Genomic DNA, 21,543 nt, shown 5'->3' on the forward strand with positions numbered 1-21,543 from the left:
AGTCACTGGTGCTTCCTGCTTTTATTTTTGCTTGTAAGCAGGAATCAGGAGGATAGAATTATTGTGAGATTTGCCAAATGGAGGGCAAGTGAGAGCTTTGTATGTGTCTCTGTGTGTGGAGTGAAGGTGGTCTAGTTTTTTTCCCCTCTGGTTGCACATTTAACATGCTGGTGGAAATGAGGTAAAACAGATTTAAGTTTCCCTGCATTAAAGTTCCGGCCACTAGGAGCTGTTGTTTACATATATACATAGACAGCCACCCCTAGTCTTACCAGAGGCTGCTGTTCTAACCTGCCGATATAGTGTAAAACCCACCTGCTGTATGTTGTTTAAGTCATCGATTTATTTTCCAATTATTGCACAATAGCCAAAATAACGGATGGCAGTGGAGATTTACTCACTCGTCTACCAATTCACAGAAGGCAGCCCGACCTCCGCCCCCTTTTTCTCTGTCTTCTCTTCACACAAATGACGGGCCTGTTCCCGGGAAAGCAGTATAACCTTCACGTCAGACTCGTCAGACTTGTTAAAGGAAAAAGCTTCTACCAGTTCGTGGTGAGTAATCGTTGTTCTGATGTCCAGAAGTTATTTTCGGTCATAAGAGAAGGTAGCAGCAACATTATGCACAAAATAAGTTTAAAAAACAACGCAAAAAAACAACACATTTTATAACAGTATGTAGTAATTTGTGGATGTCCGACATCCATTTCGATTGATATGTTACGAATTGCAATTCATACAATATGTTACAAATTTACAACAAGTACAATATGTTACAAATTCCAATTTGTTGTGGCTGATGTTAGCTAGGTGGCTAAGTGGCTAACATTAGCTTGCTCTAGGGGTTAAGGATTAAGGTTAGGGTTAAGGTAAGGAGTTGGGTTAAAGGGTTAAGGTTAGTGTTCGTGTTAGGGGAAGGGTTAGCAAAAAGGATTAAGGTTAGGGTTAGGGGAAGGGTTAGCTAACATGCCATGTCGTTGCAAAGTAGCTAAAAAGTAGTAAGTAGAAGCAAAGTTGCTAAAAAGCTAAAATTGTACATGATGTTATATGCCCAACCAACCACCCTCCTTTTTGTTGTTGCCTTAGGTAACCTTCTATCTTATGTGCCCATACCAAACGTAACATCTCATGCTAATTTGAGTGTTCCTGGATTTACAGTGCATTCGGAAAGTATTCAGACCCCTTCCCATTTTCCACATTGTTACCTTACAGCCTAATTCTAAAATGGATTAAGTTACAATTTCTTCCTCATGAATCTACACACAATATCCCACAATGATAACGCAAAGCAGGTTTTTTGATGTTTTTGTAAATGTATTAAAAATAATAAAAACACAAATACCTTATTATATACGTATTCAGAACTTTTGCTATGAGACTCATAATTGCGCTCAAGTGCATCCGGTTTCTATTGATCATCCTTGAGATGTTTTAACAACTTGATTGGAGTCCACCTGTGGTAAATTCAATTGACTGGAAATTATTTGGAAAGGCACATACCTGTCTATATAAGGTCCCACAGTTGACAGTGCATGTCCGAGCAAAAATGAAGCCATGCAGTCAAAGGAATTATCCATAGAGCTTTGAGACAGGATTATGTTGAGGCGCAGATCTGGGGAAGGGTACTAAAACATTTCTGCAGCATTGAAGGTCCCCAAGAACACAATGGCCTCCACCATTCTTAAATGGAAGAAGTTTGGAACCACCAAGACTCTTCCTAGAGCGGGCCACTCAGCCAAACTCAGCAATCAGAGGAGAAGGTCCTTGGTCAGGGAGGTGACCAAGTACCGGATGGTCACTCTGACAGAGCTCCAGAATTCCTCTGTGGAGATGGAATAACCTTCCAGAAGGACAACCATCTCTGCAGAACTCCACCAATCAGGCCTTTATGGTAGAATGGCCAGGTGGAAGCCACTTATCAGTAAAAGGCACATGACAGCGTGCTTGGAGTTTGCCAAAAGACACCTAAAGGACTCTCAGACCATGAGAAACAAGATTCTCTGGTCTGATGAAACCAGGTTGAACTCTTTGGCCTGAATGACAAGTGTCATGTCTGGAGGAAACCTGGCACCATCCCTACAGTGAAGCACGGTGGTGGCAGCATCATGCTGTGGGGAAGTTTTTCAGAGGCAGGGACTGGGAGAATTGACGGAAAGATGAACGGAGCAAAGTACAGAATAACCTGCTCTAGAGCACTCAGAACCTCCGACTGGGGCGAAGGTTCACCTTCCAACAGAACAATGACCCTAAGCACACAGCCAAGACAAAGCAGGAGTGGCATCAGGACAAGTCTCTGAATGTCCTTGTGTGGCCCAGCCAGAGCCCGGACTTGAACCCGACCAAACATCTCTGGAGAGACCTGAAAATAGCTGTGCAGCGACGCTCCCCAACCAACCTGACAGAGATTGAGATGATCTGCAGAGAAGACTGGGAGAAACTCCCAAAATACCGCTGTGGCAAGCTTGTAGTGTCATACTCAAGAAGACTCGAGGCTGCAATCTGCCAACTGTGCTTCAACAAAGTACTGAGTAAAGGGGCTGAATACTTAATGAAATGTGATATTTCACTTTTATTTATATATATATATATATACATTTGACAAAATATAAAACAAACTATTTTTGCTATGTCATTATGGGGCATTGTGTGTAGATTGGTGAGGGGTCTGAATACCTTCCAAATGCAATGTACATTAACTATGTTACGTCTAGTCTATGAGACCAGGCTGAAAATAATCATGGTTGCAGCAGGAAAGGGAAAACTGACTGTATATATGAACGGACAAAGCCATCGAGCACATGCCACCATTCATTCCTATGTGAAGAGTCACTATCGCATTGAAGCCAAACGAAGTCAGTTAAGATGGCATCTCATGGAGACATAACATGCACAGTTTAAGCTACTCCAGGAAGTGACAGTTTTGCCCCTTCGCATTGAGTAACTCAGCATTGCAAGTGCTGAGTTACTCAGTTTGTTGAATTAGAAGCAATTATTGGTACCATTTATTCCAATTTTTTTACCCAGAGATTAATCACAAAGATTGCCATTTTGCCATTAATTATAATGGAGGATCCTATTTTCTGTTAACAATACCTGCAATACCGTGGTCGGCCTTGAACTCATGTGGCTTCAATGAGAAGGGCAGTCATTCTCCCCTGAGACGGAGGGAGTAGCACACACTGTCCTGAGCATTAGCATATTTCAAGAAGGATAGAGTCACAGTGGTAGAGTAACACCATGGATGATTTACTGAGTTAGATCATAAATTGGGATGATCAACAAGAACAGCAATAGATTCACTGAATAGACAGACTGTGCCAGTGAGAGGTATCTTGAGATGGAATATGTCTACACACAGTAAACACGCTGCATTGCCCGTTGATTGAGTCTGTGGTGGAATGAGAAATTAGCCTTAGTGTGAGACATTTCCCTTGGGATCTCTCATTGGGGAATAAAATGGCTTGACGGAGCCCCTCAAGCAACTGGAATACTGTCCTCTCGAGTCTAGACTAGAGGCACTCCAAATAGAACTAAATGGAAGACTTCGTTCGACAGGCAGACACGGTAAAGCACAGATTAATATGTAATAAGAAATATCATACACAAGTGAAGTGGCCACTACTAATGTAAAGTAACATGAGTATTGACTGTATTCTGATTTTTTTTACCTGTAGATCTGCACTTTTAACCAACATGAAATAATCACTGTCTTTTGACTAGTTGATGGTTTTTAATTTGTACTCTTTTTCTATTAGCCCTGGCATTTATTCAGATGGAAACCTAATATTGGGGAGACTGTGACAGACTGACAGTCAGGGAGCTAAGGAAAAGCATAAATAAGAACTGCGATCAGTGATTAGTTCTCATAGACCTTTAGAACAAAAAATAATAATAATTACGGAATAGGTTTATATATATATATATATATATATATGTGTGTGTGTACATATATATACAGTACCTGTCAAAAGTTTGGACACACTAACTCATACAAGGGTTTTTCTTTATTTTTTACAAAGAATCTCAAATATAAAATATATTTTGATTTGTTTAACACTTGTTTGGTTACTAGATGATTCCATATGTGCTATTTAATAGTTTTGATGCCATCACTATTATTCTACAATGTAGAAAATAGTTTAAAAAATAAAGAAAAACTCTGGAATGAGTAGCTGTGTCCAAACCTTTGACTTGTACTGCAGATATAGATATGTGTGTGTTCCGTTCACATAACATAATTGAAAAGTATGCATTAAGGTGTCTGGAATAGAATACTTGTCAAAAATGAATGTACACTTTAAATAAATCTGTTTTTAAGCTTCCAAAATAGAGTACAGAAGTTGCATCGCAATGGCTTCAATCCATCAATTAGCATGCATAATTCTGCAAAAAAATATCCTCCGCATACAACGTAAAACACCAAATAATGCATGTAGCTAGGACAATACCCGCTAATTATCAAAATCCAGAAAGGAGACGTTACATTTTACAACCACCAGGAGGTGATTCCCAAACCTTCCATAACATTCCATCACCTACAGAGCTTAATAACCTAGAGAAGAGTAAGCTGGTCCTGGCGCTCTGTTCAGAAACACAACCAAATTATGACAAAACAAAAATAGAATTACTTGAAACACTGGAAAGAACTAACCAAAAACAGAGAGTACCGTGTACTCTAACAGAGAGTACATGGTAGCGGAATACCTGACCACTGCGACTGACCCAAAATTAAGGAAACTTTTGACTATGTAGAGATGCCATAGGCAGACCTGGCTCTCAAGAGAAGACAGGCTATGTGCACACACTGCCCACAAAATGAGGTGGAAACAGCTGCACTTCTTAACCTTAAGGCAAATTTATGACCATATTAGACATATTTCCCTCAGATTACAAAGACCCCAAACTAATTTGAAAACAAATTCGAATTTTGATAAACTCCCAAATCTATTAGGTGAAATACCAGTGTGCCATAACAGCAGCAAGAGTTGTGACCTGTTGCCACAAGAAAGAGCAACCAATGAAGAACAAACACCATTGTAAATACAACCCATATTTCAGCCTGGTCTCATAGACTAGACATAAGGTAGCAAATGTAAACCAAAATAATCAAATGAGTATACGTTATGTTTGGTATGTTTACATTAAACAATGGTTACTTCAGGCAAAAACTAAACCCAAAGGTTGAGCGTTCAAATCTCATTAAGGACAACTTTTTAACTACTTACCATATTAGCTAACCCTAACTCTTTTAGCTAACCCATCTCCTAAACTTAACCACTAGCCTAACTAAGGTTAGCCAGCTAGCTAACTTTAGAAACCTAGCTAGAATTAGTAAAATATCATATTCCAAATGGTATGTTTGGCAAATTCATAACATAGTATAAATTGTAATTTGGAACAGATCATAATAAATGGGTGACAGACATCCACAATTTAATACATACCATATTCAAGGTAACATATCATACTAAATGGAGTGCCTCAGATTTACATTCAAAACAATAAGAAATGCTCTGAGACCAGGTTACATATTGATCTTTATTTTCCCTTTTGTACTTCAACTATTTGCACAATTACAACAATGTACATAGCCATAATGTCATTTGAAATGTCACTATTACTTTGAAACTTTTGAGTGTTATGTTTACTGTTCATTTTATGTTTATTTCACTCTTGTTAATAATCTATTTCCCTTGCTTTGGAAATGCAATCATGTTTCCCATGCCAATAAGGTCCTTTAAACTGAGGGGGCCCCTGAGCACCTCCACAACAATACATTGTTAGGATACATTTAAAAATACAGTGTCTGTGCCATCTAGTGGCAAAAGAAAAATCACCAACACAAAGACTGATTTGTAGACGTCGACTAGTACGCTGAACAAAAATATAAACATATTATGTAAAGTGTTGGTCCCATGTTTCATGAGGCGAAACACATTTTTCCATAGGCAAAAAAGCTTATTTCTATTGAAATGCACAAATTTGATTACATCCGTTAATGAGAATTCCTCATTTGCCAAGATAATCCATCCACCTGTAACATATTGCATATCACAAAGCTGATTAAACAGCATGATCATTACACACGTGCACCTTGCACTGGGGACAATAAAAGGCCACTTGAAATGTGCAGTCACAACACAATGCCACAAGTTTTGAGGAAGCGTGCAATTGACGTGCTGACTGCAGGAATGTTCACCAAAGCTGTTGCCAGAGAATTTAATGTTCCTGCCTCTACCATAAACTGCCTCCAATGAGTACATACATTTATAATAACGCCATTTTGTCAGGCAAAACTCAGTCTGATTGGGTGGGACTATAGCCTAGTCGTGTGAGATTCATAGATTCGGGGTTAATTTATTTCAATGGACTGATTTCCTTATATGAACTGTTAGAAATTGTAGCGTTCATATTCTTGTTCAGTATAGGCCTGTCTCAGACAGCTAAAATATAATTACGTTAGAAGTGACTGTACAGTAAGAGGCAGCATTATAAACACGTCAAATGCTCAAAGGTGATCAGATGAGTTAATTTCACATCTTGTTACACCTTTTCTTCAAAAAAAAACCTAGTTACTTTGAATCTCATCGTTTATCACAAACTAGAGACATCTGTGCCCACCCGGTTGGAAATAACCTTCCCACGTCCCAATTCTTTCCAGTGTGCACTTGCTCATTCCCTTTTATAGTAAACTTCAGGGGATAGGACACAACTCAATGTGTGAGTGAGTGAGCATGTAATTTTCTACTCTTCTGGATCAATTGCAAGTTGAAAGGATTGTCTGCACTAACGGTGCTCTTCCTAAACCAGGATTGGCTGAAGCATGTAAAACATTGGTAAAGTATGCCTCGTTTACACAGGAAGACAAATTCTCCTTTAATTGGTATTTTGATCAGAAAGATATGCAATTGTTGAATACCAATTAGTTGGGGTGGGGTCAGAATTGGGCTACAGCCATGTACATTTACATAAGAAATCAAATTAGTTATTTATACCTCAAGTAATGGTAGTGATTACTTGCAGCATCCCTCAATGTTATCCAGAAAGAGGTTCAAAGCTCTACCACAATACCAACAAGGAATCACTAAAATTTCCAACAAAACATTGTTTGAATTAGTTTCAACCTTGGAATAAACTTAACACAGGTGGCCATATCAAAAATTCACACTAGATTTCACTCTTGTCACGTACATAGGCCACACTTTTATAAGTAAACCCATGTGACATTGTAATTCAACCAGTTTATCCTGAGTCACCAGTTAACTCACTAGAGGGCTGAGTGTCAGCGGGTTTAGTTTTTCCCTTTCCAATAAGACCTAGACAACCAGGTGAGGTCCTTACTAATTAGTGACCGTAATTCAATCAAATACAAGGGTGGAGTGAAAACCTGCAGACACTATGATATCAGTGGAACGAGTTAGACAATGTAGAACAAAAAAACACGACAACTATGTTGGACTAAAACATTTATTTGGAATAATGCAACATCCCATGTTGGTTTCGCATCCAGTGGGGAACCTTCAGCATCCAATGCAGTTAGTCCAGCTGTGTACATAAAGCATCAGGGTTAATATAATATATTACAGAATAAGAAGGAATCAATTTCTGTCAACAATTGCAGCCTAAACCCTGTATAGTACATCGCCCAGAGGAAGAATGCGTTATATTATTTTCACCCCTTATATTAGCGTATACCATCGGTAATGTCAACTAATAGCCAACGGTGACTAAGTTACATTTGCAAGAGTACAGCGCAAACAAATACTTGCCTTGACAAAGCCGATGTCATTCGCGTACTGCCTGAAGCACTGGCGGCACATGTTGAGCCCGTATTTACGGATCAGACCGTGTCTGTTCGAGCATACCCGGCTGAAAAACAAATGCACGTATTAGGGAAACACGGCGAAGATTTAATAAAAAATGTCCAGCAAGTTCAAGCGCATTCAAATGTACCCAGATAGCTGGTTAGCCGAAATCAATTTTCCACATAGCCAATGTTGGCTTGAAGCCAATTTAACGAGCTCCTGTACTGTAGCTACTAAGTAGTAGCTAATTATTTAGGCCGCGAAGTTGTAGCAATGGATAAAGAGGCAAAATTCAGATTGAGTGGTATATTGATGGCTGGAAATACATGTTTACTAGAAACATATTACTAGAAAATGCAAACTGCTGAGTTTAACATGCGAGAACAATGTGAGGGTCGGGGGTTAATCTACATCAGCCGCCATATTAGGTCGAGCGAAGACTCCATGTGGTTCGAAATGTACACTCAACATTTGGGTCCGTGAAAAACTTCCGAACTCTGAAATGTACTCGAAACTGAATAATAACAAATACTAAACAATATATTAAACAAGACTGACCAGGATCGGGATCCCTGACCGAATTTTCTTGGGTGACTCCAGTAGAGGCTCTGATGTCCCATCTTGTCTCGTTCGAGTAGAATGTCGAAAAGGAAGGAAGACGGATGCGCATGCGTAAATAAAACTATTCTTCTGGGCTTCTTCCGCCCGCAAAGCATAGTGGGAAACATCGCGTTGCATGCATTCTTGTAGTACACCACTAGAAGACGCCAACAACATGCAGTAGCAACACATCAATCGCTCCATCTGGACCATTGTGCGGCTGCGGACTTACATAGATTCTGAAGGTACAGGTTTTCAGTTCCACCCCCCATATCAGGATAGTTATTTGGTTGAAGAGCTCAAACAAAGCATTTGCACAAGCAGAAATCATTCATTCAAAACGAGACATGCAATGTATGCAATATTAGATACCCATAACTAGTCTGCCCATCTTTCTCCATATCAAATCAAATTTATGTCACATACACATGGTTAGCAGATGTTAATGCCAGTGTAGCGAAATGCTCTCAAATGGACCTTATACCCAAGTGGCCCCAATGATCTGGTTTTGATGCAGGGTCCTGGTGCAATCATACATAAAATAACATGCATGAAAAAAATGCCTTAAATGTGATATGAACAATATTAAACATTCTTAATTTTTTTTAAATTAAATCGCTTTGGCACATTTTTCCGATGTATACTGAACAAAAATATAAACGCAACAATTTCAATGATAGTACTGAGTTACAGTTCATATAAGGATTGCAGTTCATTTTTTATCAGGCAAGTCAGTTAGGAACAAATTCTTATTTTCAATGACGGCCTAAGAACAGTGGGTTAACTGCCTGTTCAGGGGCAGAACGACAGATTGTCAGCTCGGGGATTTGATCTTGCAACCTTCCGGTTACTAGTCCAATGCTCTAACCACTAGGCTACCCTGCCGCCCCTGGATGGCAGTACATTCATGCTGTGAACAGCCTGTACCATTGCATCCTAAAGATGCTCTATTGGATTGAGGTCTGGGGACTGTGCAGGCCACTCAAGTAAACTTAACCCACTGTCATGTTCAAGGCAATGTTTTCCACTCCTCAACTCTCCAGTGTCGGTGATCGCGTGCCCACTGGAGCTGCTTCTTCTTGTCTTTAGCCAATAGGAGTGGAAACCGGTGTGGTCGTCTGCTGCAATTTGCCCATCTGTGACAAGGATCAACGAGTTGTGTGTTCCGAGATGCCGTTCTGCACACCACTATTGTACTGCACCATTATTTGTCTGTTTGTGGCCACCTGTTAGCTTGCACGATTCTTGCCTTTCTCCTTCGACCTCTCTCATCAACAAGCTGTTTTAGCCCACAGGACTGCCGCTGACTGGATGTTTTTTGTTTGTCGCACCATTCTCTGTAAACGATGGCGACACTGTCGTGAGTGAAAATTCCAGGAGGGGGACGGCCGTTTCTGAGATACTGGATCCGGCGCACCTGGCACCAATGATCATACCATGCTAAAAGTCGCTTAGGTCACTTGTTTTGCACATTCTAATGTTCAAACGAACAGTAACTGAATGCCTCGATGCCTGCCTGCCTGCCTGCTTTATATAGCAAGCCACAGCCACGTGGCTCACTGTCTGTAAGAGCGATCTATTTTTGTGAACGGGGTGGTGTACCTTATAAACTGATTGGGGAGTGTATAACCTAGTCATTTCAGCAGTGTATTGTACACTACACAATTCAGTGGGTTTAGAGGCTAGTCAAAGACCACTCTCTTCCTCTGTCCCCGACACACTCAATCCTCTTCATTTCGCTTCCCACCCAGACAAATCCACGGACGACACAATCACCATTGCATTCCACACTGCACTCTAAGCTCACGGCCCTGGGAGTGAACTCCTCCCTATGCAACTGGGTCCTGGACTTGCTGACGGGCCACCCCCATGACTACGTGGTCTCACACAGTCCCAACTTCATCGTCAAGTTTGCTGAGGACACGAGAGTAACAGGCCTGATTACCAACAACGACGAGGAGGTAGGAACTCTGACGGTGGGGTGCCAGGTAAACAACCTCACCCTCAACATTAGAAAAAGAAAGGAGCTGATTGTGGACTTCCGGAGGAACCAGGCTGGGCACGACCCCATTCTTTTCAAGTTCCTCGGAGTACACATCTCCAAGGAGATAAAATGGTCAAACCACAAGGACATCGTGGTGAATAAGTAATGACAGCGACTCTTCAACCTCAGGATGCTGAAGAAATTCAGCTTGTCCCCGAGGGCCCTCGCAGTATTCTACAGGAGCACCATCGAGAGCATTCTGCGGAGCTACATCACAGCCTGGTACTCCACCGCCGCAGACCGTAATGCGCTACAGAGGGTGGTATGCTCAACTGTAACACTGGCCTATAGCTTCTACCCCAAGACCATCAACCTGCTGAATAGCCACCAATAGTCAGGTACCTGCTCCCCCTGTCCCCAACCTGCCCCACCCCAAACTTCCTGGTTCACTAGTTAGTTATCCGGTTTGAGCAATTTGATTAAGTGATATAGTTAATTGTATTGTTTACAAATGACAAGAAAATCATATCCAAAGTAAAGTGAATATTGCATTTGAAAGCAGATAATTAGATTGAATATGTATCCAAATTGAGTGATTTGGTGTTATCAACAATTGAATTGTGTGTTGAAAATTGAAAATGTGCTTAGAGTTTTGAAACATGAGCCATTTTGATGATCTGTATAGATTTTTTGTGCTTAGAGTTGTGAAAATGTACAACTTACTTGTGAAAATTGCACCAAAGTGATTGAAAAAAAAGGTAATTATACCAATAGTATGTGAATCAATAGAAAAGTACATAATAAAATCAGCAAGATTCAATTTGTTTCATACTGCAATTAGTATTTAATAAGAAAAACAAATACAACAGAACGTACGGTGTACAACAACTACCAACACAGAAGTGTTCCAGTAAAAATTCTTTGGATACTTTCCAACTTTGAAATGTAAAGTAATGCCAATTGTACCATCATTTATTTTTCATGATTTCTTGAATAATTTAACAATAATGGCCTGAAGTTAGGCTAGTAGTGATACTCGTTTTGCCTCTCTTTTGTATAGAATATAATCAAGAATAATGTAATATACCGACAATAATATCGAACTGGTTTAGATTATTATCATAGTGGCCTATATCATTTTTTTGGTAAGAAAACAGATCAGAAGAAGCCTTTGTTTATCTACAAACAAACTACTAATTCTAAATAAATAGTATACCGACTACATGTCAAATCTCCATATTGTTACATTGATATAAGCTACAATTCAATAGTTCAGTTGAATGCAACATTGTAGCACACTAGCCTAATATATCAATTCATGTTTTATGTCTTGAGAGACCCTATGGAGTAATGCATTGTGGGAGTCAAAGCTAGGCAGTGGTTCCGTATTTGGTACTTCTTGCCAACGTAAGCTAGCTAGCTAGCTGGCTGGCTAATGTGTTATTTTGCCCCGAAATTGGGAGCAGGAGAGAAGGAATGGAGGAGAATGAATACCTCGATTCACCGCACTGTTAATTTCGGCAGTGAAAGCTGCACAGCACGACTAATATTTTAGGTAACTATACAAACGCATTTTCTTCGCACTGTGAGAGTGGTTGCGACAGTCTGTTTTGGCCAATGACTGAGGCGCGACTACGGAGTGCTGCTTTTAAATATAATACGCTCGCTCCAGCTAACTTCTACGAGACAAATGTAGCTTGCTAGCTAGCTATTAGCTACCATAACATCACCCGGTAAACAACGTTTAAGCGTCTAAATATAGCTAGCTAACTAGTTGTGAATGATGTAACGTTACACCTACACGGCACGAATCTCGAGCGAAATGGGGTTGGTGGTTTGATGTCGGTGTCCACCGCTCCAGGCGCTAACAAGACGATTGATGGTGTAGGGAGGAGGAAGCTACGTTCACTTACATGAACTAGATTTGGCTAGAGAACCCCCATTTCCTTCTTGACCAACATGTGCCATGGGAAGGAGTACATGTTATACCGAAATGTTTATTACATTACTGTTCAGAAACATGGAAAACGGTCTAGATTGAAATGATAGGCGGTGGCTAGCTTAGCTCTACATCTTGTTAACTGTGCGTGTATCGTGTCATGTAGTGAAAGTTAGCACAGGCGTATAATGTACACTGTTATTAAGGACATAAGGACACCGTAGGCTGATGTCTACAATCTATTTGAAGATCATTGTTGTGTTTTAGGCAAGGGAGTCTGATCCAGTGCAAAGGTTATTTAGCTTTCCATTTTGTGGATGTCTTGATATGTGGTATTGATTGTGATAGTGCCTCTGGGCAGTAGACACAGATGAGCTAGTTCAACCAAGAAACGCTGCAAAGACGAGAAGAGAACAGGGAACTAATCATAGACTGTTAAAGTGGAGCACAGGCTGGTATGGGAGGGCTGGTGTGTCTAAATGAAGAATCTAAATCGTGATGACTGGCTGCAGATACTTTATCTTCAAAGTATTAGGCCTACATGATGATCATCTCTCTTACAGTTTGACATTTAGTCTACTGGTTATCGGGAACGTTATTGTCAATGTATGGGGCATTGGCAGTGGTGCATTTGTTACAAGGGTTGTCACTTACAGTGCATTCAGAAAGTATTCAGACCCCTTCCCCTTTTCCACATTTTGTTACGTTACAGCCTTATTTTAAAATAAATTAAATAAAACATTTTCCTCATCAATCTACACACAATACCCTATAATGTCAAAGCAAAAACAGGTTTTTAGAAATATTAGCATATATATATGTGTGTGTGTATGTATATATATATATATATATATATATGTGTGTATATATGGGAAAAAAACATAATTACCTTATTTACATAAGTATTTAGACCCTTTGCTATGATACTCGAAATTGAGCTCAGGTGCATCCGGTTTCCATTGATCAATCTTGAGATGTTTCTCCAACTTGATTGGGGTCCACCTGTGGTAAATTCGATTGATTGGGCATGATTTGGAAGGGCACAATCCTGTCTATACAAGGTCCCACAGTTGACAGTGCATGTCAGAGCAAAAACCAAGCCATGGGGTCAAATTAATTGTCCGTAGAGCGCAGAGACAGGATTGTGTCGAGGCACAGATCTGGGGAAGGGTACCAAAAAATTCCTGCAGGATTGAAGGTCCCAAAGAACACCGTTGCCTCCATCATTCTTAAATGGAAGTTTGGAACAATCAAGACTCTTCCTAGAGCTGGCAGCCCGGCCAAACTCAACAATCGGGGGAGAAGGGCCTTGGTCAGGGAAGTGACCAAGAACGCGCTGGTCACTTTGAAAGGGCTGCGGAGTTCCTTTGTGGAGATGGGAGTGCCTTCCAGAAGGACAACCATCTCTGCAGCACTCCACCAATCAGACCTTTGTGGTACTGGCCAGACGGAAACCACTTCTCAGTAAAAGGCACATGACACCCTGCTTGGAGTTTGCCAAAAGGCACCTAAAGACTCTCAGACCATGAGAAACAAGATTCTCTTGTCTGATGAAACCAAGATCGAACTCTTTGGCCAGAATTCCAACTGTCACGTCTGGAGGGAACCTGGCACCATCCCTATGGTGAAATGTGGTGGCAGCGTCATGCTGTGAGGATGTTTTTTGCCGCTAGTCAGGATCGATGGAAAAATGAACACAGCAATGTACAGAAAGATCCTTAATGAAAACGTGCTCCAGAGCGCTCTGACTGTGGTGAAGGTTCACCTTCCAGCAGGACATTGACCCTAAGCACACAGCCTAGACAACGCAGTAGTGGCTTCGGGACAAGTCTCTGAGCCAGAGCCCGGACTTGAACCCAATCGAACATCTCTGGAGAGACCTGAAAATAGTGGTGTGGTGACGCTCCCCATCTAACCTGACAGAGCTTGAGAGGATCTGCAGAGAAGAATGGGAGAAACTCCCCAAATACAGGTGTGCCAAGCATACAGCGTCATACCCAAGAAGACTCGAGTCTTCCGTTCTTCTCTGCAGATCCTCTCAAGCTCTGTCAGGTTAGATGGGGAGCGTCACCACACCACTATTTTCAGGTCTCTCCAGAGATGTTCGAAATTGACAGTACTTTGAAGCACCATAGGCAGAAATTACAGCCTCGAGTCTTCTTGGGTATGACGCTGCATGCTTGGCACACCTGTATTTGGGGAGTTTCTCCCATTCTTCTCTGTAGATCCTCTCAAGCTCTGTCAGGTTAGATGGGGAGCGTCACCACACCACTATTTTCAGGTCTCTCCAGAGATGTTCGAAAGTACTGAGTAAAGGGTCTGAATACTGTAAATGTGATAATTCCATTTTTACTTTTTTTTTATACATTTGCAAAAATGTCTAACCTGTTTTTGCTTTTGTCATTATGGGGTGTTTACAGATTGAGGGGGAAAAAAACTATTTGATACATTTTAGAATAAGGCTGTAACGTAACAAAATGTGGAAAAATTCAAGGGGTCTGAATACTTTCTGAGTGCACCGTATCCGCTCTTATTAAAAAATAAGTTATGTTTTATTTGACTGGAAAATTGTATATAGACCCCGATATCAGCCATTGTTTTATTATTTATGGTATGTAGGTGGGTTGCATTTAATAAAGTAGCCATGTTTAGTAAAGACAATAAGAAATGGTAAAAATGTCTCTTATTTCTCTTATTTTGTTTTCCAGTGGGTTCCATGCACAACTCTACACTGCAGCCTCTGAGACCAACATGCCTTATGGGAATCTCACATGGCATCACTTATATTCCACAAAGACACATGTCTACATTCTAAAAATGTGTGCTAGCAACAAGTGTTAGCAACCAACAGAATTTTAAACTGTTTTCTATCAAGACTCCCTGCCTGCCTCCCTTCCTGCCTGCCTCCTCCAAGCACAGCAGTGCCATTAGAAATTGCAAACCTGCCTTTTTTCAGTTTCTCTACAATCAACTCCTCTCCCTTCCCAAGGGGGGTGACTGCCTGTCATGAGATTCCGAGTCTACAAGAGGAAGGTACAATACACGACGAGTCCCAAGTCATGTGTATGTGCTGCATGTTTCTGTTTCTGGGCATGTTTTAAATGGCACAAACAAATCAAATGTATTTGAGAACAGTCATATACAATAAAATGTCATATATTGTGACATATTTAGTTCAGTTGAAGAAGCCGGACCCACTGGATCAATTGAATGATTGAATAACCTATTAACTCCTGTAAACTCAAATGAACTCTGTTACATAATCTTACCGTATCGTATCTGTATTTCAAAAAAGATAATATAAAATACAATGCCAATGACAACATTAGTAAAATTACTGCAATAGCAGGCAGGATTGAGTCCAAAACTGGACACATGATATGATTTGTATTTTATCTCCAGGTGGTGATACTGACGCTGGTGGTGGTGGTGTGTGGCCTAGCCTTCTGGACCAGTGGGAAGCAGAAGAAGAGCAGTGGGGTGGTGGTCCTGAAAGAGGCTGAGGGGGCGAGGAGAAGCAGCAGTAGCCAGGTACAGCCGCAGGCCACACCTGCAGTCAGCCGGATACCTAACCTACCACCCATCGCACCTGTCAACGAGACACACCCGAAGAACCAGCCTGAAAAGCACCTGGAGGAAGAGGAGGTGGTAAAACCAGAGGTGGACAACACCACCCAGGTCTACCGTGGCATTGTGTTCCAGCTCAACTTTGACCAGACAGTGAGACATGAGGAGCAGTTCAGGGCAGTGAGGAAGAAGGACGATCTGGTGGTGGTGGTCCAGGTGCACAACAGACCTGACTACCTGAGGCTGCTGGTGGAGAGTCTGAGAAAGGCCAGGGGCGTGGAGAGCATCCTGCTCATCTTCAGCCACGACTTCTGGTCCCCTGAGATCAACCAGGTGGTGGCCTCAGTGGACTTCTGCCAGGTTCTCCAGATCTTCTTTCCCTTCAGCATCCAACTGTACCCCCAGGAGTTCCCGGGCCACGACCCCAGGGACTGCCCCAGAGACATTTCCAAGATAGACGCCTTAAAGCTGGGCTGCATCAACGCAGAGTACCCCGACTCGTTTGGCCACTACCGTGAGGCCAAGTTCTCCCAGACCAAGCACCACTGGTGGTGGAAGCTGCACTTTGTGTGGGACAGCGTCCGGGCCCTGAAGGACCACCGGGGTCTGGTGCTTCTCATCGAGGAGGACCACTTCCTCTCCCCTGACTTCCTCCACTTCCTCAAGCTGATGTCGATCCTGAAGAGGGAGAATTGCCCTGACTGTGACATCCTATCTCTGGGGAGCTACGGCCACATCAGCTACCCCAGTAAAGCCAACAAGGTGGAGGTGAAAGCCTGGAAGTCCACCGAGCACAACATGGGCATGGCTCTGAGCAGGGAGACCTACCAGAAACTCATTCAATGCACCAACGCCTTCTGCACCTATGACGACTACAACTGGGACTGGTCCCTGCAGCACCTGACCGTAACCTGCCTGCCCTCCTACTGGAAGGTCATGGTGAGCGAGGCACCCCGCGTCTTCCATGCCGGGGACTGCGGGATGCACCACAAGAAGTCTGTGTGCATGCCGTCCAGCCAAAAGACCAAGATAGATACCATTCTACAGAGCAGCAGCAATCAGCTGTTCCCCAAGAACCTGCTGATTACTAAGAGACTTCCGGCTAACGGGGCAGGGGGGGTGGCGCCCCACGTGAAGAACGGCGGTTGGGGGGACATTAGGGACCATGAACTCTGCAAGAGCTACCCTCGATTACAGTGACCTTATTATAATTGTTAGGCCTATATCGTTACTATTCTCTTTTTTGCATCCTCTGAATTTAAGAAAAAGAAAGCCTTTTGAAAATAATCTTCATGGAATATTTCTTCATATTGCCTGTTTTATCTGACTCTTCCAAATAAACGTTTTGTTGGGTTTGGGCTTCTTTGTCACATGTCTCTTTATATATCCAAGACATTGATTTTTATTTATATATAAATAGACAGTTGAAGTCGGAAGTACTTTTAGGTTGAAGTCATTAAAACTCGTTTTTCAACTACTCCACAAATGTCTTGTTAACAAACTATAGTTTTGGCAAGTCGGTTAGGACATCTACTTTGTGCATGACGACAAGTAATTTTTCCAACAATTGTTTACAGAGATTATTTCACTTAATTCACTGTATCATAATTCCAGTGGGTCAGAGGTTTACATGCACTAAGTTGACTGTGCCTTTGAACAGCTTGGAAAATTCCAGAAAATGATATCATGGCTTTAGAAGCTTCTGATAGGCTAATTGACATCATTTGAGTCAACTGGAGGTGTACCTGTAGATGTATTTCAAGGCCTTACCTTCAAACTCAGTGCTTCTTTGCTTGACATCATGGGAAAATCAAATAAAATCAGCCAAGACCTCAGAAAAAAAATTGGAGACCTCCACAAGTCTGGTTCATCCTTGGGTGCAATATCCAAACGCCTGAAGCTACCACGTTCATCTGTACAAACAATAGTACGCAAGTAAAAACACCATGGGACCACGCAGCCCTCATACCGCCCAGGAAGCGACGCGTTCTGTCTCCCAGAGATGAACATACTTTGATGTGAGAAGTGCAAATCATCCCAGAACAACAGCAAAGGACTTTGTGAAGATGCTGTAGGAAATAGGTACAAAAGTATTTATATCCACAGTTAAACGAGTCCTATATCTACATAACCTGAAAGGCCGGAAGAAGCCACTGCTCCAAAACCGCCATAAAAAGCCAGACTACGATTTGCAACTGCACGTGGTGACAAAGATCGTACTTTTGGGAGAAATGTCCTCTTGTCTGATGAAACAAAAATAGAACTGTTTGGCCATAATGAGGCTTGCAAGCTGAAGAACAATACCCCAACTGTGAAGTATGGGGGTGGCAGCATCATGTTCTGGGGGTGCTTTGCTGCTGGAGGGACTGGTGCACTTCACAAAATAGATGGCATCATGAGATAGGAAAATTATGTGGATACAGACATTGAAACAACATCTCAGGACATCAGTCAGGAAGTTGAAGGTTGGTCGCAAATGGGTCTTCCAAATGGACAATGACCCCAAGCATACTTCCAAAGTTGTGGCTAAATGGCTTAAGGACAACAAAGTCAAGGAATTGGAGTGGCCATCACAAAGCCCTGACCTCAATCCCATAGAAAATTTGTGGGCAGAACTGAAAAAGCATGTGCAAGCAAGGAGGCCTACAAACCTGACTCCGTTACACCAGCTCTGTCAGGAGGAATGGGCCAAAATTAACCCAATTTATTGTGGGAAGTTTGTGGAAAGCTACCCAAAATGTTTTGACCCAAGTTAAACAATTTAAAGGCAATGCTACCAAATATTAATTGACTGTATGTAAACTTCAGACCCGCTGGGAATGTGATGAAAGAAATAAAAGCTGAAATAAATAATTCTCTCTACTATTTTTCTGACATTTCACATTCTTAAAATAAAGTGGTGATCCTAACTGACCTAAGACAGGGAATGTTTACTTGGATTAAATGTCAGGAATTGCAACTCAATATTAAGAAGGTGTTCTTAATATTTTGTACACTCAGTGTTTGTAAAGAATCATATATATATATATATATATATATATATATGTATATATATATGTATATATATATATATATATATACAGTAGCAGTCAAAAGTCTTTATTTTACTATTTTCTACATTGTGGAATGGTGGTGAAAACATCAAAACTATGAAATAACACATGGAATCATGTAGTAACCAAAAAAGTGTTAAACAAATCAACATTTATTTTATATCCTTCAAAGTAGCCGCCCTTTACCTTGATGACAGCTTTGCACAATCTTGGCATTCTCTCAACCAGCTTCACCTGGAATGATTTTCCAACAGTCTTGAAGGTGTTCCCACATATGCTGAGACCTTGTTGGCTGCTTTTCCTTCACTCTGCGGTCCAACTCATCCCAAACCATCTCAATTGGGTTGAGGTCGAGTGATTGTGGAGGCCAGGTCATCTGATGCAGTTCTACATCACTCTTCATCTTGGTCAAATAGCCCTTACACAGCCTGGAGGTGTCTTGGGTCATTGTCCTGTTGAAAAACAAATGATAGTGTAAACCAGATGGGATGGTGTATCGCTGCAGAATGATGTGGTAGCCCATGCTGGTTAAGTGTGCATTGATTTTTTTTTAAATCACAGCACCATCATACCTCCTCCTCCATAGAACCACACATGCGGAGATCATCCGTTCACCTACTCTGCGTCTCACTAAGACACGGCGGTTGAAACCCAAAATCTCAAAATCCATCAGACCAAAGGACAGATTTCCACTGGTCTAATGTCCATTGCTCGTGTTTCTTGGCCCAAGCAAGTCTCTTCTTCTTCTTGTTGGTGTCATTTAGCAGTGGTTTCTTTGCAGCAATTTGACCATGAAGGCCTGATTCACGCAGTCTCCTCTGAACAGTTGATGTTGAGATGTGTCTGTTACTTGAACTCTGTGAAGCATTTATTTGGACGGCAATTTCTGAAGTTGGTAACTAATGAACTCATTCTCTGCAGCATAGGTAACTCTGGGTCTTCCTTTCCTGTGGTTGTCCTCATGAGAGCCAATTTCATCATAGCGCTTGATGGTTTTTGCGACTGCACTTGAGGACACTTTCAAAGTTCTTGATATTTTCCGTATTGACTGACCTTCATGTCTTAAAGTAATGATGGACTGTCGTATCACTGTTGCTTATTTGATCTGTTCTTGCCATAATATGAACATGTTCTTTTACCAAATAGGGCTGTCTTCTGTAAACCCCCCTAACCTGTCACAACACAACTGATTGGCTCAAACACATTAAAAAGGAAAGAAATTCCACAAATTAACTTTTAACAAGGCACACCTGTTAATTGAAATGCATTCCAGGTGACTATCTCATGAACCCGGTTGAGAGAATGTCAAGAGTGTGCCAAGATGTCATCAAGGGTGGCTACTTAGAAGAATCACATATTTAAAATATGTTTTGATTTGTTTTAAAGGTTTTTGGTTACTACATGATTCCATATGGGTTATTTCATAGTTTTGATGTCTTCACTATTATTCTACATGCAGTGTAGAAAATATTTAAAAAATAAAGACATTCTTTGAATGATTAGGTGTGTCCAGTCTTTTGACTGGTACTATACATATTATTAAAGTAATTATTTAAATTCATGGTTTAATATGTGGAGGAATCCCAGACAACATTCACCGCATTGAGATGAATTATAAATTCCTGGTGTTGGTGCTGTAGCAGAAACATTTACATTTGAAGTGCTTAGGATGCAGCTCTCTATTGACAGTTTCCTCTAGCTAGCTTGGTGGCTTCTCTGAGGCGGCATTGATTTCCATTCCCTTACCCCCGCCTAAAGCAATGGTTTAAAGCTTGCCTGATCACTATATATAAGATCTATCTGGGATGACTGCAGAGTGAAGGCCGACTCCGTTTCTCATCTCCATAAGTGTAAATCCACTACAGTTGTGGTGAAAAGTTTTGAGAATGACACAAATATTAATTTTCACAAAGTTTGCTGCCTCAGTTTGTATGATGGCAATTTGCATATACTCCAGAATGTTATGAAGAGTGATCAGATTAATTGCAAAGTCCCTCTTTGCCATGCAAATGAACTGAATCCCCCAAAAAACATTTCCACTGCGTTTCAGCCCTGCCACAAAAGGACCAGCTGACATCATGTCAGTGATTCTCTCGTTAACACAGGTGTGAGTGTTGACGAGGACAAGGCTGGAGATCACTCTGTCATGCTGATTGAGTTCGAATAACAGCCTGGAAGCTTCAAATGGAGGGTGGTGCTTGGAAACATTGTTCTTCCTCGTTCAATCATGGTTACCGGCAAGGAAACACGTGCAGTCATCATTGCTTCACACAAAAAGGGCTTCACAGGCAAGGATATTGCTGCCAGTAAAATTGCACCTAAATCAACCATTTATCGGATCATCAAGAACTTCAAGGAGAGCGGTTCAATTGTTGTGAAGAAGGCTTCAGGGTGCCCAAGAAATTCCAGCAAGCGCCAGGACCGTCTCCTAAAGTTGATTAAGTTGATTCAGCTGGGGATCGGGGCACCACCAGTACAGAGCCTGCTCAGGAATGGCAGCAGGCAGGTGTGAGTGCATTTGCACGCACAGTGAGGTGAAGACTTTTGGAGGATGGCCTGGTGTCAAGAAGGGCAGCAAAGAAGCTACTTCTCTCC

The 21,543-nt window shown here is 41.5% G+C and overlaps 2 protein-coding genes across 4 annotated transcripts; one reads left to right on the forward strand and one right to left on the reverse strand.

Annotated features, from left to right (window-relative positions):
- Positions 1-292: 292 nt before the first annotated feature.
- On the forward strand, positions 293-17,254 carry LOC112217850 (alpha-1,6-mannosyl-glycoprotein 2-beta-N-acetylglucosaminyltransferase). Of its 3 annotated transcripts, none has more exons than XM_024378435.1 (3): positions 293-555; positions 15,037-15,391; positions 15,731-17,254. In XM_024378435.1, the coding sequence occupies exons 2-3, from the start codon at positions 15,335-15,337 to the stop codon at positions 17,093-17,095; spliced, it is 1,422 nt and encodes a 473-aa protein (XP_024234203.1). In that variant the 5' UTR covers positions 293-555; positions 15,037-15,334; the 3' UTR covers positions 17,096-17,254. The 3 variants fall into 3 exon arrangements, with proteins under 3 accessions (XP_024234203.1, XP_024234202.1, XP_024234204.1); XM_024378434.2 differs by lacking the exon at positions 293-555 and adding an exon at positions 11,738-11,944; XM_024378436.1 differs by lacking the exon at positions 293-555 and adding an exon at positions 11,738-11,944 and having other exon boundaries at positions 15,037-15,361.
- LOC112217851 (40S ribosomal protein S29) lies at positions 7,454-8,510 on the reverse strand. The gene is made up of 3 exons (XM_024378437.2): positions 8,364-8,510; positions 7,770-7,869; positions 7,454-7,545 (listed from the first exon to the last, which is right to left on the reverse strand). Exons 1-3 carry the CDS (start codon positions 8,423-8,425, stop codon positions 7,537-7,539), a joined length of 171 nt encoding a protein of 56 aa, XP_024234205.1. The 5' UTR covers positions 8,426-8,510; the 3' UTR covers positions 7,454-7,536.
- Positions 17,255-21,543: the final 4,289 nt, after the last annotated feature.

The sequence above is a fragment of the Oncorhynchus tshawytscha genome, linkage group LG18, assembly GCF_018296145.1.
Source record: "Oncorhynchus tshawytscha isolate Ot180627B linkage group LG18, Otsh_v2.0, whole genome shotgun sequence".
Classification (NCBI taxonomy): Eukaryota; Metazoa; Chordata; class Actinopteri; order Salmoniformes; family Salmonidae; genus Oncorhynchus; species Oncorhynchus tshawytscha.